Source organism: Vicugna pacos, chromosome 14, assembly GCF_048564905.1.
Source record: "Vicugna pacos chromosome 14, VicPac4, whole genome shotgun sequence".
Taxonomy (NCBI): domain Eukaryota; kingdom Metazoa; phylum Chordata; class Mammalia; order Artiodactyla; family Camelidae; genus Vicugna; species Vicugna pacos.
Genome location: NC_133000.1, coordinates 2,394,732 through 2,411,197, shown reverse-complemented (window position 1 = coordinate 2,411,197; position 16,466 = coordinate 2,394,732). Strand labels below are relative to the sequence as shown.

The window sequence follows — 16,466 nt, the reverse complement described above, 5'->3', positions numbered from 1 at the left end:
ACTGTCTCACAGTTATGGAGGCTAGAAGTCAAAAATCAAGGCGTCAGCAGGGCCGTGCTCCCTCCAAAGCCTTGAGGGCAGGACCCTTCCTTGCTGCTTCCTGCTTCGGGGAGGCCCGAGCATCCTTGGCTTGGGGCAGCATCGCTCCAGGCTCTGCCTCTTCAGGTGGCCGTCCTCCCTGTTCTACCAGTGTACAGGCTTCCCTCCTCTTAAGGACACCAGTCAAGTGGGATTGGGGCCCCCCCTAATCCAGTATGTCCTCATCTTAACCTGGCAACATCTCCAAAGACTATTTCCAAACAAGGTCTCATTCACAGATACTACGGGTGAGGGCTTCACCTATCCTTCTGGGAGACACAATTTAACTCACAACAGTCTGCCTTCTGGTTCCCCCAAATTCATGTCCTTCCCTCATGCAAAATACATTCTGCCATCTTGAGATCCCCAAAAGTCTTAATTTCAGCATCAACTCTAAGTCCAAAAATCTCACCCAAATATCATCAACCCCGAATCCCTACGTCTCATCATCTGGATCATTCAGGTCAGTTACAGGTGAGACCTACTGTGCGAATCATCCAGGGGAACATTCTCCTTCAGCTGTGAGCTTGTGGAGCCAGACAAGAAGTTGTCTGCTTCCAAGTACGATGGTGGGATGGGCACGGGACAGACGGTCCCAATCCAAGAGGGAGCAACGGGAAAGGAAAACAAAGGATCCCGGGTTCCAGACAAGCCCAAACCCAGCAGGGCAAATTCCATTTGATTTCTTGTGCTGTTTACCTTCCAAATCTTTTTTAAGTGAGTTACGCCAGAGAAAAAGTGGCAGAGCACAGAGACCAGAGTTCGAGTCGGCAGCGCAAGGCGGGATACAGATGCTAAGAGGTGGGTGAAAGGGATGTGACCCCTCAGGCCACACTGGAGGGAACTTTCTTGTTCAGTCAGGTACCATTCACTTCCCTTTCTTCCAGTGAAAGTGTCCCAATGTCCACTCTCAGGCCCAGTCTTGCAGGTAGTGTAGACGCTGCAGTCTGGGGTGCATGAGGGGTTCAGTCCTAGCAAATCAGAATAGTATCTCCTGTCCACGGTGACTACGTCGAGAAAGCGCCCCATCCAGCTAGAGCCAATGAGAGACAGTTGGCGGCACCAGTGTACATCCCCACCGGCAGTTTCGGGGGGTTCCCTTTTCTCCACACCGTCCCCAGCATTGGTTATTGCAGACTCTTTAATGATGGTCATTCTGACCGGCGTGAGGTGGTACTTCATTGTAGTTTTTATTTACATGGAAATATACATAAATAATTTGTTTACAGGTATTTGATTGGCCTTCCTTAATTAATGTTTCTTCTACACTAGAGCCAGGGCTGGGGTGAAGCAAGTGAGCCTCCCCAGGTCCTGCGCTTGCCTTGGTGCCCGACTTTGGCCCAGCAACAGACTGATCAGTTTATTTATTGAGCCAGAGTGTCCTTACCCTTGGCTTTTTTTGCTCCTGTATACTGTACTTTTATTTATTGAAGTACAGTCAGTTACAATGTGTCAATTTCTGGCGTACAGCACCCCATCTCAGAAATCCATACCCACACGTATATTCGTTTTCATATGTTTTCATTATAGGTGACTAGAGATACTGAATATAGTTCCCTGTGCTCTGCAGAAGAAATTTGTGTTTTTATTCTTTGGCTGTTTTGAATTGTAATGAGCCAAGCTGCTTTCCCTCAGTGCAGAGTCTGGCTTTGTTATGAAAAAGAGAAACACCTGTGCTAACCCTCGTCTACTTAGGATCGCAGCCTCACAGGTGTGGTTTCATAGGTTTTTATGGGGAAAAGTACAATTTATGACCAGACATAGGATTCAAACTTAAATAAAATTCTTTTTTTGTAGGGTGAATATAGAAGATAAGATGTAAAACGTGTTTTAAAGTGCTTGGAAAGGACAAAGCTGACTGGCAGAGGTGCAGGGGTGGGGTGCGACGATCTCCCACAGGTTGTCTGGGAATCGGGTCTGCAGCTTTAACTAGCCCGGCTCCGAGACACAAGACACCTGGTTAACTCAGCATTCATCATTCCTTCAGGGTGTTTATAGGCTTCAAGGTTGGCAGTAAAAATGATTAGGTACCTTTGTGTAAAAACCATTTTGGGCTAAAGAGAGACTCTCAGATTTGAGACTCCTCTTAAAAAGTGTGACAAAATCATTATTTTTGTCAAGCAATATTAATTTTTTTACATGACACATCTAACATCTGTGTAAGGGCCTGTGGTACAAGCCTGCCAAGTAGGGTGGACTCCCCCAGGACCAACCAGCTACAGACAATGTGGTATCAATCGCCAGGGAGTTAGGACTTTGGGGATTTTAAGTAGTTTGAAATCTTTAATGAATAAAATCAGTAGAAAGTGAAATCACATTGTAGAGAATTGTGTAGGTGCACCATGGGAATTACCTTAACTACATTTTAATTATTTATCATTTTTATCACTTGGGCTCTTTCTCTCGACCAGGCTAAACTGAGAACACACTCCACTTAACACCGAACTGTTGTGGGGATGGACAGGGCAGGGTCAGAAGCCCGCACCACTTGGCCCTCGCTCCTGGCTCTCTGGGGAAGGCTCCCAGGACTGCTCACCAACTGGTGTCAACAGGAGTGGACTCCACCCCAGGCCCCAACATGCGGGTGAGATAAAAGGTTCCCTCGGGTGCTGGGCCTTGGCACAGGTCACACCCCGGGGTCCACGGCACAGAAGCGTCCTTAGCACGGTCCTCACTGCCCCGGGTTTTCCGTGCTTACGGGCTGGGTGCCGGGGCGTCCGGCTCCCGCAAGAGGCCGAGGCGAGGCCGCAGCAGCAGGCTCCCTCCCGCTCCACCCCAGTCCGGGCTGCCCTCCCGTAGGGTCACTCTCCAGGGCCGTCCCAGGTGATCCTTCGATCCGGGTGGACGTCGGGCGGACACCGGGAGGGCGCAGTCCGCCACCCCTCCTCCCATGGCTTACTCTCACCTCCCCTGCCCTCCCGCCCCAGGTTCCACCCCTCACCCCGTCGGTTTGGTGGAATCCCCCCATCCCAGGAACTGCGTTGTCGATTATATCATCCATCACTACGCGTTTACAGTCAATGGATGAAGGTTCACCGACAGTTTTGGCCGCCAGGCTGGGACGTGCAGTCGCAGCGCACGTGTACCGCAAGCCCCTGGGGCGGAGACCGACGGGGGTGGCGCGTCCGGGCCAGGCGTGCGAGGAAGCCGGGCGCCCGCCGCGCACGTGTTCCCGCGAGGCTTAGGCCACGTGGGAGGGCGGGGCGACCCTGCGGTTCCTCCTCCAGGCCCGCGGGGGCGCTGCAAGCGGCGGCTCCGGGAGGCGGGGACGACGCTCTTGCCCCGGGGACGCCGACGTGCGCTCGCCCTGCGACCTCGACCTCTTCCCGGAAGCGCGGGGTCACGTGGCGCGCGGGCGGCTGCCGTGGAAACGCGGCGCGCGCTCTGGCAGGGCTGCGGGGCGGTTCGCGGGACTCGCGGCGCTAGGGCGCTGCTGCGGGGCGCGATGCTGTGCGCCCGACGCCTGGGCGGCCTCCGGGCCGGGCTCCGGGCCGGGCTCTGGGCCCGGCGGGTCAGCACCACTTGGTCCCCGGTGGGCGCCGCCTTCAATGTGCAGCCCCAGGGACGCCGGCTGGACCTGTACGGCGAGCGCGGGGTGAGCGGCCCGCGGGGTCCTCGGGGTCTGGAGGGGCCGGACGGCGAGCCCGCCTCGCAGCGGACGGAGGTGTCTTCTGCCCCAGGGTGACCTTGCGGGTCACTCCTCCGAGGGGCTGGTGCAGGGGGGCGCGGCGGCCCCGGTGCGGGTCTGGCAGCCGCTTCAGCGAGAGCCCGGGGTCCTGCGGGCCTGAGCGGCTCCCCGACGCCCCTCCCCGCCCTCCCCTCTCTCCCTGTCCCCACCCTTCCCCCTCCTCCTCCCCCCCGCCCCCACTCCCACTCCTGCCGCGGTTCCTGCTCCCCCCGGCTCAGGTGAGGCGGGGGCCGCCCCGTGAGCTCACCTGCAGTAGCCAGTGTCTGTTCGCCAGGACCCGCTCGTGTAATTAGTGTAATTACTCCTTCTGTTGATGCGCCGTCATTAATATTTGTCAAAGCTTTGGGCTTTTTCTTTTCTTAAAACACAAAACTCGCGGAGAGTCGTGTCCCCTAAAGCCTCTCACGCGGACTTTTCCCGCAGGAAGTCACCGAATTGTGTTCCTAGTTATCCGGGGTTCCCACGCCCCGCTCTGTGGCGGCATTCGGCAGGCACTCGTTCTTCACTCAGTGAGGGAATTAAGGGTGAAAGGAGGGCAGGCTTGAGAGGGACTTAGTTGATGCCTGTTTACTTTGCATTTGTGCATTTGCCCACTTCACGTTGTTACTTTTGTTTTTGTTTTTTCCCCCCATTGTTTCTACTACTGCCTTTCTTGTAAAGATGAGTCTGGGGTGTGGTTACAGTGAGCCTAAATGTGAGTTTTTCTTATTTAACCCCCAAGTTTCTTTGTTTTTAAATTATTTTTGAATGAAGTTTGCTACACCAACTTCTATAGGGGTAAACAAAGTTGATACTGACATAATCGGTATGAGAAAGAGCACTCCCTGTAGGTACTGAGCAGAACCAAGTGAGGGGTAAGCTCCGATGTGGGTGGAGGAAATATAACTAAGTTTAGCTTTATTAATTTTCTTTTGTACGTCATGGTTTTAGGTCCTGGTATCAGACTTTAAAATATGTAAATGGGGTTTTAATAAAAAAAAATGGCCAAAGTTTATATAATTTTTTAAAGCAATACCATAACTGGTAGGCTGAGATTTAGAAGTAGAGTAGCCTGGGGAGTTAGGCTGAGAAGTGAAAATAAGTAATCTGTACTTGAATCGAATCAAATCCATGTAAAGATCAAATTATTTTTGGTCCTGCTTCTGCTCTGCCCCCAGCTGTCTTTATTTTCTCCAGCTTGTTAGTGTATTTGGAAGGAGGTTAACGACCCCTCATCCCTTCTTGCAGGGACAGTGGGCGCTGGCAGCCCTCAGAAACCTTACCTCTTGGTGTTTCCCACATTTGATGTGTTACCTTTGCAGATGTTTAATCTACAAAGCTACGCGTCTGGCCCGTTAATCTGTTTCATTCGTGCGTTCATGCATGCGGCGGGCCCTGAGTTGGGCAGCTGGCTAAGATGGCGAAGAGCAGCGCTCCTGCCTCTAGTACTAGGAGGAGGGAGAACTTGACCAGGGTCACACAGCTAATAGTGATTACAGCTGACATCTATTAAGTGCTTTCTGTGTACCAGCCACTGGTAAAATGTTGAGTTTTAAATGTGTGTTGTCTCATTTAATCATGGCCACAGTTCTGTGGTAGTGACCACTGGAGTTTGAACTGTATCGTTCTTCTTTTGTTTTTATAAAATAATTAAAAACTGAAAAGTTGTATTCTAAGAACATTCGTTTTAGTCTGTGTCTGGGATGTGGGGGATATGGAAGTGCTATCTGTGAGCACAGGTACCATGATGCCATGAAGCAGCAATGAAAGCCAAGACTTTCTTTATGAGAAGAGTGTTTATATTTAATACCCGTAAAGCAAGGTTTTAGTTATACAGGGGGAATATTCTCTGTATTTCAGGGCCTCTTTGGAGTTCCTGAGCTCAGTGCCCCAGAAGGATTTCGTATCGCCCAGGAGACGGCCTTGAGAAAGGCGGACGAGCTGGTGGAGCGGGTGTGCTCCGTGCCACCTGGGCCCCAGACGGTGGCCATCTTCGACGAGCTGTCCGACTCCTTGTGCAGGGTGGCCGACCTGGTGAGTCCTGGCCCGAGCCGCCAGTGCCTCTCTCTCAAGCTGTCACAGTTTAAGCTGAGTGTTTAGGTTTAACTTGAGAGTGTAAGGTTAGAACGTCTGAACTACTTGAGAGCTGTTAGGTGTGATCCGTTACAGTCAAATGTGCTGTTGAAGGGGAAGAACGTGCAGGAAAAGGTGAACGTTAGAACTGGTGCTTGAATGTGTGTATTTAGTGAAAGACACATGTCGTGCGTGATGAAAGAACGATTACGCATGTGGCAAAGGTCCTTCACAGGACAAAAGTTCTTTCATGAAAACTACCAAAATTATAATAGAACATTTGTCTATACATTTACAAAAAGATTAATTAAAAAAAACTAGTTCTTGTAAACCTTTTCAGGAATGTCTTCTCTAATTAAAACCAAGGTTTTGACATCGACCAGATTCTATCAAAGCCTTCTTTTCCCCACATTTTGAAGTTGGAGGGGAGTGTGTGCAAGTCTCCTGGCCAGCTGAGGTGGAGGCCTGGTTCCTCCCGCCCAGGACGGCCGCGTCTCTGTCATCCTGTCAACAGCGAGGGTCATGGTGCACGTGTCCTAAATCATGGTCCCTCCTGAGCCTGTCTGCATGGTATCGGACCTTCCACAGCTTCCTCCCACCCTTTCTCCGTGGAGCCCCACCCGGCGCCCCGCGGGGAGTGAGTGCACAAGGGAGACGGACCCTGGCTCTGCCCTCATGGGGCAGGTGTTCCGCTGTGAACTGTTCTCCAGTTCTTACCGGGCGCGGGTCCTGGGGAGAGCTTTACCTACTTTGACTGATTTAGCCTTCTCGGCACATCCTCACTTTAAGATGAGGAAAGAAAGCCACTGAGGGGTTAAGTGAGGCCCAGGGTCACCTGGCCAGAGTGGCGGAGCTGGGCTCTGGGTCTTCCCTGCTCGTCTCCAGCCTCCCGGGCCGGTGGCGGCGACTCCGGCCTGGGGAGCCTTGCCTGGAGGGGTGGAAGTATATATTTTTAAAATGATCACGCGGTAGCGTGGACTCCTTAGGGGATGGGACATTTCTGTGAATTTCGACTCCCGGACACGCCACTGCCACAGTCAGGAGGCGTGACTATCACCCCAGTGATGTCAGACCCGCCTCCTCCTCACCCCGAGGGACCACCCACCTGTTCTCCACCCCTGTGGTTTGTCTTTTCTAGAATGTCAGGTAAATGGAATCATATTTACCTTTTGAGGTTGATTTTTTTTTTTACCCAGCGTAACATTTCCCCTTTTTCCTTTTTCAGAACATCTCCTTCCTCCCGGCACCTGCGTCAGCAGCAGCCCCTCAGTGTTAGCACAGTCACTGCTGGCAGCTCCCCGGTGTTAAGGAAATGGACAAAGTGCCTGTGTTAGGGGTTTTCCTGGGAGTGAAGTAAGATGTTACAGGCTCCTTCTGGCCAGTTCTGGGTTTCACTGGGTTTGGGTTCTGACCCTCCAGTGTGTGCACAGCAGGCGTACATCCGGATTTGGGGTTTGGGAGACCTCCTGCCAGAAACGAGGTCTTGACCCTCCTCTGCCTGGTTGTGTTGCTGAAGTCTGGATGGAAGATGCTGATCAGCAGGCTTCACTTACGTGCGATCAGGTGTTGGCTTTTGTGGCCCCAAATCCCAGACTTACTGCTGATTTGTTGCCTTAGCTTCCATCTCCATTAACCAGTGCTCTCGGATTTGCCCCACATTTTTACTTTTGCTTTTCACTGAAAGATTTTAACTCCTGCTCCATAGCTTGTCCTATTTTTGAAGTTTTTAAAAATATTCATGAAGTTTGATAATATTAAAAAAAAGACATGATTTATACATGTCAATCGTTAGGTGAAAAAGTTCAAAGAATCTTCCTTTTTGAATTTTTAAGACTTTACTTGCTAGTGAGATCAGTACTGTTATAAGGCAGTGGTTTTATACGTTCCCCACCAAATGGTTTTTTGTTTTCTTTTTCTTAATATAGTCGCTGTGTAACAGTATTTTCCTCAACACCACCACAAGTGAGATTGAAGATGTGTGCTAGTGTTTTGAGTTTTAATATTGATTGTAAATTCTGCAACACGTAGGTCAGTGATTTATACTCTGTTGCGATTTTTACATAGCTCGCTTCTCAGGTGCTTCAGTGCTGATGTTGTCCTGCTGTTTAACAAGTGTTGTATCAGACTATGGATTCAAATGGTTTTACATCAAAAACTGTTTGATAGTAAAATCAGGAAGTTTGATCTTGTGGTGATTTTATTTTGTGTAATAGTCACACGTCTTCACGAGAGAGAAGAAGGTGGGTAGTGCTTTGTCATTTCCCTGCATTGCCCTTTTGCCTTGTGATGCAGTTAATGTGGAGACTAAAGTCTGATTTTATGAAGTTTCATTTAAAAAGATTCTAAGGTGAATTCTCAGGTCAGTGTAGCAGCCCTAGTCCTGTGCCGGGGAGGCGGCCGCGGGCCCCCCTGCTCGCTTCACACTGGTGGAGAGAATGTGCCTTGTCTTCTGCACCGAGGCTGGGGTGCAGCCCACTCACCTTGGAACTGCACCAGGTGTCAATTCAAGAAGGAAGAGCCTCCCTGAGTTCCCTGAGCCAGGTTAGTGTGAGGACCATGGTGCAAAGACTCAGATGGAAAGTTCCAGATTATCTGAAACAGGAGTCTGCTTTTCTGACCGATAGAAATAGGGAGAATTTGCCTGATGTTCACATTTGAGGGAGAGAGACTTCCTACAGCAAAGCTGGTAGGAGTATTTCCTTTGCAGGGAGGAGCAGAAATCATGACGTTCAGGAAAGTGTCAGTGACACAGACGCCAGGGTCCAGCCAGCGACCTGTTTAAAATCACAGGTTTGCATTTCTGTCCTCAGATCCCAGGGGAGACACGCCATCACGTTCCCTTCTGGTTTTGTCTCCCCCAGGCTGACTTTGTGAAGCTCGCTCACCCCGAGGCTGCCTTCCGAGAGGCGGCTGATGAGGCCTGCCGGAGCATCGGCACTGCGGTGGAGAGGTACGTGCGCTCCTTCCCCCAACGGGGTCCCGACCGTGTCGGAGGAGAGGCCTGGGCGGGGACACCAGCGGTGACACCTGGCCCTGGGGCGGCCCGAGGAGGTGGACGTCCTTGCTGACTTTCTCCCAGTTCCTGGGGCTGAGGCCGGCCTGCCCTTCTGCTGAGCGTTTCTCAGCTGGTGGGGCCGCCTCGTGCCTCTTGTGTTCGGGGTGGCCCGTGAGAACTGTGGCAGCAGAAACCCATGGACTTTTTGACTGAACTGACTGGGCAACCTGACCATCCCAGAGTCCCTAGTGGGAACTGGCAGGTGGCTCTGGGAACATGGGCCTTCCCTGGGGATCCCCGGGCCAGGAGCCGGTTGCTCCTAGAGCAGCCGCCAGGGCTTGTTGGTTTCTGGGGCGGAGGACTCGGGACCCGATGGTGGTACTGCAGGTGGGTTGAGAGTGGTGCTCAGGCAGGGGCCTGGGTGGGCTGGTGCAGCCGATGGGGGTGTGGGCCGTGCCCGGCGTCTCATTTAACCCTTGGGGTGGCCAAGGCTTTCACCGGCTGGGACAGCTTGCCCCAGGTCACAGAGTAGCTGTGGGGCTTATGTTGCAGCGGGTGTGTGACTTGGAAGCCTAACCTCAATCTGTCCCCGTGGTGTGGACCTGCCTCTTACCCAGGTGAGCAAAGGCCCCTGGCCCTGTGGGCTCAGGGCAGGATGGCAGGTGTGTGTTCCTCCTCCCTCCCATCCCCCCTCCTTTTCTAGAAAAACAAATGGTTCTGGATGGAGGTGGGACCCCACCCTGTCTGCTCCTCTGGCCCCAGCTATTGACTGTGGCTTTACATTTGTCCTTTGACCTTCCAGGGTAACTACCCTGCTTCATACTGACCCACTGCCTGTCCTGTACTAACTGTTGAGGTGTTCGTGGTCCAGAGGAAGAAACAAGACAAAAAGCAGCCCGGACCTCTGGGCGTGTGTGCTGGAACTTGACTACATTCTATTGATGTAAAGAAAGAAAAAGTGTTAGAAAGTCTTTTAATTTTTTTTTGTTTCTAATTTTTCCAGGCTGAACACAAATGTGGAGTTACATCAAAGTCTGCAAAAATTACTAGCTGATAAAAAACTTGTGGATTCTCTTGATCCAGAAACCAGGTACTCCTTCCCTTGCATTCATTGTGATTGTGACTGTGAAGGTGAGACTGGTGTCCCCACGCTCACAGCCCCTCTGTCTGGACTGTTTCTCCCCAGGTGACGGGCCCTGCACCCTCCTTAGGACTCACTCCACAGTGTGTCCTCCCACGTTCCGCCTGTCCCACTCCATCCTCCTCCCTGCTTTGCTCTTGGTCCCGACCACTCCCGTGTTGCCCCATTTGCTCATGTGTTGTGTCATCATCCCTCTCCCCCTGGGCCGGAGGCTCCTTTAGGGCAGGGGCCTGGCCTGATAGCTCACTGCCGCATCCTCGGTGCCTCCAGCCGCTGCGGCCACAGCAGGAGCCTCACCTGTGAGCGAGTCCTACTGACAGTTGGGAGTTGCGGTTAGCTGCGTTCTTGAAGTTCGGTGGGTGACACACCAGAAGGCGCTAGCTGGTTGGTTTTATTCACTGGTGGACGTCAAGAGCCTTGAATGATGTGCTTCGGTTCCTTAGATTCCAGTTACTGATCTGAATTGAAAAGACCTAATTTCTAGGTCGGTTCACAGATAAATTTGCTGCGGCGCTTCGGGGATTATGTTTCTTTGCTCAGGTTTACTTATAAACTGTAGTGGGGTCTGTCTGTCCTCACCTGCGTGTCACCTGTGTCACAGCACAGAGACTGGCATTTTTCTTACCTGCTTGTGCTCACCTCGGTCCCCACTTACTTGGTCCCTCCTCCTCTCCGGTCTGTCTCCGTGTGTGGCTTGTGTTCCCCGGGGATCAGCTGAGGACAGTCTTGCCTTAACCCGGGTGTGAGAGGCGGGAGGGGCTGTTTTCCCCTGCCTGCAGGGGTGCTCGCTGCTCCCGCTTCACGTCACTGATCTGGCGCTCGGGCCGCGCTGGAGCTCGCTGCGCCGTCAGTGATGTGTCTGTCGGACTGTCACGTTGCCTGCCTTAGCAGGGTGAGTGAAGGCCGAGCCCCTGCCACCTGCCCGGCGTGTGCTCGGCTGGTGTGACGCTGCGTGGCCACAGCTTCCTCACGGCCTGACTTCACTGATTCACTTTCCTGCACGTACTGTATGAAAACTGAGGTGCGCTAGCAGACTGGGAGCAAAGGACTCGTGCTGACAGGACACGGACCACGTTTCTAGACGCTGCTAAGATGCCAGTAGGAGCTTTAAAATAACGAAGTGATACATACATTAAAAATGGGCTGGGAAGAAGATGGATATTCCAGAAAGGAAAGGTGACTGGTGAGCGGGAGAGTCCGAAGTGATGTGTGAACTCTGGCACTGGGACTCCGCCAGCAGTGTCGTCTGGCTCCCAGAGCGCCTGCGTGTGGTGAAGTGGCGGCTGTGGCCAAGCAGCGGGCCATCCGTCCTGGCGGTAACGCAGAGAGGGAGCCGTGGCACGTGTTCACAGGTGCGCTCCCTGAAGCCCTAGTTCTAGGAGGCATGCAGACATCTTCCCAGAAGGGCCCCGCTGGTCAGAAAGTTTGGAAATCAGACACAGTAACGCAGCATTTTCCCCTCTTGGAGAGTTTCAGTATGTGAGAGGCTCCGAGGAGCCCAGCCATAAAGAAACCTGTTTGACTTGGGGTTTTCCGGAACCAGCAAGAGCTTTCTTGTGTGCAAGGAATTTAACAAGCACGCTGTCCAGAAAGCACAGTGGAGGCGAAGCCCAGTCCCAAGAGCAGCAAAAGCTGAAATCCACGTGGGGGCGAACACCGGAGGGCAGAGCGCAGACCCTCCGCGTGCACGCACGCACGCACGCACACGCCCGGCCCTGGGAAGCGTGTAAGGGCATATTCAAGTGGGAAGCAAGCTGTGTCTAGGCAGCAAGAGGAACCTGACGCTCTGTGCGGCTGTGGGAGTCGGGCGCTGTGTGAGGTGGGGGCTGTGTGAGTTGTGCGGCTGTGTGAGGTGGGGGCTGTGTGAGTTGTGTGGCTCTGTGAGTCGGGCGCTGTGCAGCCCACAGCTGAAGAAAATCTTTGTTGTTGTCGCTTAAGATGGTCTGAAGCCGTAGGTGATAAATATGCCAGGCTAGGCGGGGAAGATCTGGTAGAGGAAAGTGCTGGAGGACTTGTTCCAGGTAGTAAGACACACTGTGAAGATGCTGTGTTTAAAAGAGCGTTTTATACTTACGTTGGAAAAGTCAATTAAGTCAATGAGAGAATAGAGAAATTTCAGTCACAGACACATGAATGCATGACTGAATTTGGGACGTGATAGAAGTATTGTTTCTCATCAGGAGGGAAAGACTTGGTTTTCAGTAGTGATGGCAGGCCAGTGGATAACTATTTTGGGAAAATAAGTTATTTTGATTTAAATATTTTTTAAAAAGAAACCATGAAAGTCCTGATAATTTTGAAATGTGGAAGGTCTTTCTTCACATGATACCAAAATCAGACCTTGAGAGAAAGATTGATTTGGTTATATAAAAATTGCAGACTTTGATCTGACAAAGCCCTTCCCCATTCAGAGTCAGAATACACAGCAGGACGGATGTCACTCACGTGGCAAAGGGTTGACACAGTTACTGTGTTGAGAGGCCTTACAAATCACCAAAAAAGAAAAAAGCAAATCTGTCTCATAGGAAAACAGGCGAGGGATCCTTTTCCTAAAACTCATTTCACAGAATAAAGAACAGCATCAGATGCTGTTAGAGGAACAAGTGCCATGCGTGTGACACTGGTGGTAAGTGTGACGTCGTGGCCGGAGGCCTGGCCCCCAGAAGTGGACCCGCAATTGGATGCTGGTTCTGTAGCTCTCCAGGCCTCAGGTGTACCCCCGTGAGAGGCGAGTAAAAGGACGTCCTGGGGCGACCATGAGGCTTACGTGAAAGGACCCGTGTGCCTTGCCCTCTGGGCACCTGGCGCAAGGCAGCCGTGTGGTGGGGGCCCCCCGGCTGGCGGGGCTGAGGGTGAGGGGAGCACCGCGGTGCTGGCGCTGATGCATCTCACGGAGGACAGCAGGTGGCAGCTCGATGTGCAGACTTTCTGATCAGCTTAGTTTCTTGGACTTTATCCTGAGGAGGTAAAGAGGTGATGTTGTGTGATTCGAGGGGGTGGGGAAATGAAAACACTTCTAGTCCGTGTGACGAGACAACGTAAACATTCAAAAGCCGCGTTTTTAGAGAATGTTTAAAGATAGGGACATTCGATGTTCATGATGCAGTTTTACAGGAAAAAGCAAGGCACCAAAGTCTGTGGTTGGTCCCAGCTGGTGTAGGCAGGGGTGTGACAGCTGAGTGGGTTGGATGGGAGCCAGGGGCTGTGGTGTCAGCCACCTGGCCGGGGTCGTCACCAGACCAGACATGCTGCCTCGGGCTGTGCTGCTCAGGACGAGAGTCCTGTTGGGAGTCCCCCCGCCCACCTGGGCCGGCCCCCCGGGACGGGGGTGTTCCAGGGTCAGGGAGTCAGATCAGCGCACCTAACGTTCACGCGGACTCGGCATGTGTTCTCCAGTACCTACTGTGTGCTGGGCACTGAGCTGCCTTCTCCAGGCTCGCCTGCTGTAATCAAACATGCTCCTCACAGCCTTAAGAAAGAATGGAAGACGTATACTGGAAGGAAAAACAAGGATTTTAATAGTGGGTTGTTTTTGTTTTAGCGATTTTAATTTTTTCATACATGTCTACGGTAAAGCTGTTATGCAGTAAGGCTGTATTGTGTAATATGATAAACTTGTGTTACCTAATAAATTCTCACCCCAATTTATCACCCCCTACTATCTTTCTTTTTTCTTGTTGAAACGACAGAAAATACCTTTGCTACAAGAGAGTGGTGTGACTTTGAGGTTGACTGTGGAGGAAGGGGGATCAGGGTGAGGTAGAGGCCGTTCTGGGCCTGAGTGAAGCACTTTACATTATTTAAGAAAGACCGTAAATGACTTAAGTTACTAATGTGGTCTGTCGAACGTTAAAAATTTTAGAACTTTAATTCCGTTCATGCAATATATTGGCACCCGATAACCTGGAAGATAAATATATCCATTATGAAAAGTCAAGGAAAGCCATGAGAACAGATCAAATATTTGGATAACTTAATTCCAGCAAAAAGTAGTTTTAAAAAAAAAAAGTTCTTGACAGAAAGAAGTGCTACACTTGAAACTGGCCCCAAGCATGCAGCAGGATCAAAAAGAAAGAAAACAGTCCTCATTAGCCAGGAGACTCAGCGTCCGGCCCAGCATCAAAGGACTTCATGTTCTAAGTAGCTGCCACCAGTTGGAGGAAAAACTGAACACCTCATGCCGAAAGCCTTTGAAAACCTGTCCAAGGATAAGCTGCTTTATGTTTTTAATTACGGGGACTTGGATGGAGTTGAAATGAGTAATCATCACGGCAGCGTTTACAGGTCTGTACTCTGAATACAGGAGCGCGCTCCACGGGGCGAGCGGCCGCTCCTGGTTGTGCTCTGCAGCACCGACGTGGTGGCCCTGAGCCCTGGTGGAAGCTTCTGCTTCTCTGCCTCCTGCCCTTCGGCTTCCAGAGACCCGGCCCAGGGATGGTCTGCTGCCACGTGGCTGGGCATCATCCGGCCTCAGCACGACCTCTGAGGAAAATCCCGTCTTCACCCCACAAGTATGTTTTCAAGAATTAAATGAACGCTGTTGGAGCTTATAGCAGAGGCCCCTGATTAAAAACTGTGGATTTCTACAAAGCACGTTACTTCTCTTTTAGTAAAACCGATGTCCGCGCTGTGAGGTGGCCCTCCGCTGCCTTGACGCTGACCGGCTGAGCATGTTTATGAGTGCTGCAGATCGCTGTCTCCTGGGCACCAGCGTCCCTCGCTTTCTTTGAAGAGCCGTGTGTCCCAGCCCACGCCGTTGTGGCACAACACGGGAGTGTCTTGTTTCCAGTGCACACGTGTTTTTTCATTTATGAATTTGGTGTTTTGAATTTCCTGGTCCCTTGTGGGAAAGTAAATGATACTAAAACAGCTTCGAATTAGAAAGGGAAAGATGAACTTCCAAGTATAAAATAACCACAGGGGAAATCTGATGAGCAGTTGCCCTTCGCTTTGGACGTGACCCAGGGTGCTCTCTGTTCTCTTACTGCTTTTTATTCTTGCTGATACTTGACGTTCAGGTGAAGCCATTACACGTTAGGAAGATTAGGGCATGTTGTAAAGTTTGAAGATACGTTTTATGATCAGTAAAAACTGTATGTGTGTCAAAGCATGCTTGTACTAATTCCTGAAACAGTGAGGAATCTTCCCTCACAAGGGGCGAGGACGGCGGGCTAAAGCAGAGGAAGAGCCTGCACTTGGATGTGATGCAGGAGAAGGTGAGGTTTACATGCTGCTGACGTGTCCGAGGGCACTGCTGATGCTCCCCGCCAGCTCCCTCAGCACGGTTTGTACCCGTTACGAAACTGGTCATTTCTTTTACCTTGCCTTCATTCATTCAGAGAGAATGTGTCCCGGGCTGGGACCATGCCTTACGGGACGTGTGTATGGGTCTCCACCCGCGAGCAGCTGGGAGTGTAGTTCTGTTGAATAACACAGGCTAAGTGTGAACCGTGTGTGCACGCTCACCATGTCACAGTGAGGCGGCATGTGTGTCTGTTCAGCACTTACTGGTGTGCTGCGTGTGTTATACAGCAGATATTTTTGAAGGAAGACAGCTGGATGGCTGAAAAGATGTCCATTTCCTCTAGAAAGAGGCAGCCGGACATTTGGCCCTATTGGAGCAACTGTCATTCGCTGGGCTCAGGTTTGGGCTTGCACAGTTAGCGCAGTGTACGTGGCACCAGCTCGTCTGTAGGAGAACATGAAAGCCCATCAGCCTGGCTTCTAAGATGTTAAGCTCCTGGTTTCAAACAAACCGTGTGTGCGCATGTGCGGAATCGTCTGGCTTTTTGGTAGTAAGTTGAAAAGATGGATTTATTTTGCAAAAAACTGGTTTTTGTTAATAATTATTACCTGTTGTAACCTGGGCTCATTTTGTTTGTAGGCGAGTGGCTGAACTGTTTATGTTTGATTTTGAAATCAGTGGGATCCATCTAGACAAAGAAAAGGTAACTCTTTCCTCTGTTTTTTGGCTCCTGTTTTACTGATACTAAGTTGGTGTCTTGTTGCTACGGCTGCGCTTCTTGTGTGTGGCTTGGATTTCCATATTACAAAAATGCATAGGTTGTTCATGCGATGAAACTCTTCTGTAGGTTGCATTGGAACATAAAGCTCCCTGGAAGCTGGCCTGTCACCCACAGTAATTCAGAATTAGAAGATGACTTGCTACGCGTGGGACGTCTCAGGTGTCAGGGAGTTGGGGTGAGACGGGCAGCGGCAGGAAGGCAGCGAGTGAATGAGGAGGGTGACCCCATCGAAGGTCAGGTCTGAGGCAGGTGTGCGGGGAGCACATGAGGACTCACGTGCGTGTGATTATCCGCGCAATACCTGTCCTCAGCAGATCCCCACGGCTTTGCTCCGGAAGCAGCAAGCCTGGGTTGTGTGATGTTCAAGCTGGGGTGGGAGGGGCCTTCTGATCTGTCCAGGCCCCTCATTTTACAGAAGTGGACACAGGACAGAGTGGTTTGTTCGGGTTCCCGTCCTAAGTTCCCAGGACCTCTCACCCCGGCCAC

At 51.5% G+C, this 16,466-nt stretch overlaps 1 protein-coding gene across 1 annotated transcript in view; it reads left to right on the top strand.

The window, feature by feature from the left end:
• The first annotated feature begins 3,397 nt into the window (after positions 1-3,397).
• MIPEP (mitochondrial intermediate peptidase) overlaps positions 3,398-16,466 on the top strand; it is an 82,301-nt gene continuing 69,232 nt past the window's right edge. Inside the window, exons 1-5 of the mRNA XM_072976000.1 lie at positions 3,398-3,673; positions 5,606-5,779; positions 8,680-8,768; positions 9,817-9,903; positions 15,839-15,902. Coding sequence (XP_072832101.1) covers positions 3,524-3,673; positions 5,606-5,779; positions 8,680-8,768; positions 9,817-9,903; positions 15,839-15,902 — 564 coding nt within the window. The 5' untranslated portion in view covers positions 3,398-3,523. The remainder of the gene's footprint in view (positions 3,674-5,605; positions 5,780-8,679; positions 8,769-9,816; positions 9,904-15,838; positions 15,903-16,466) is intronic.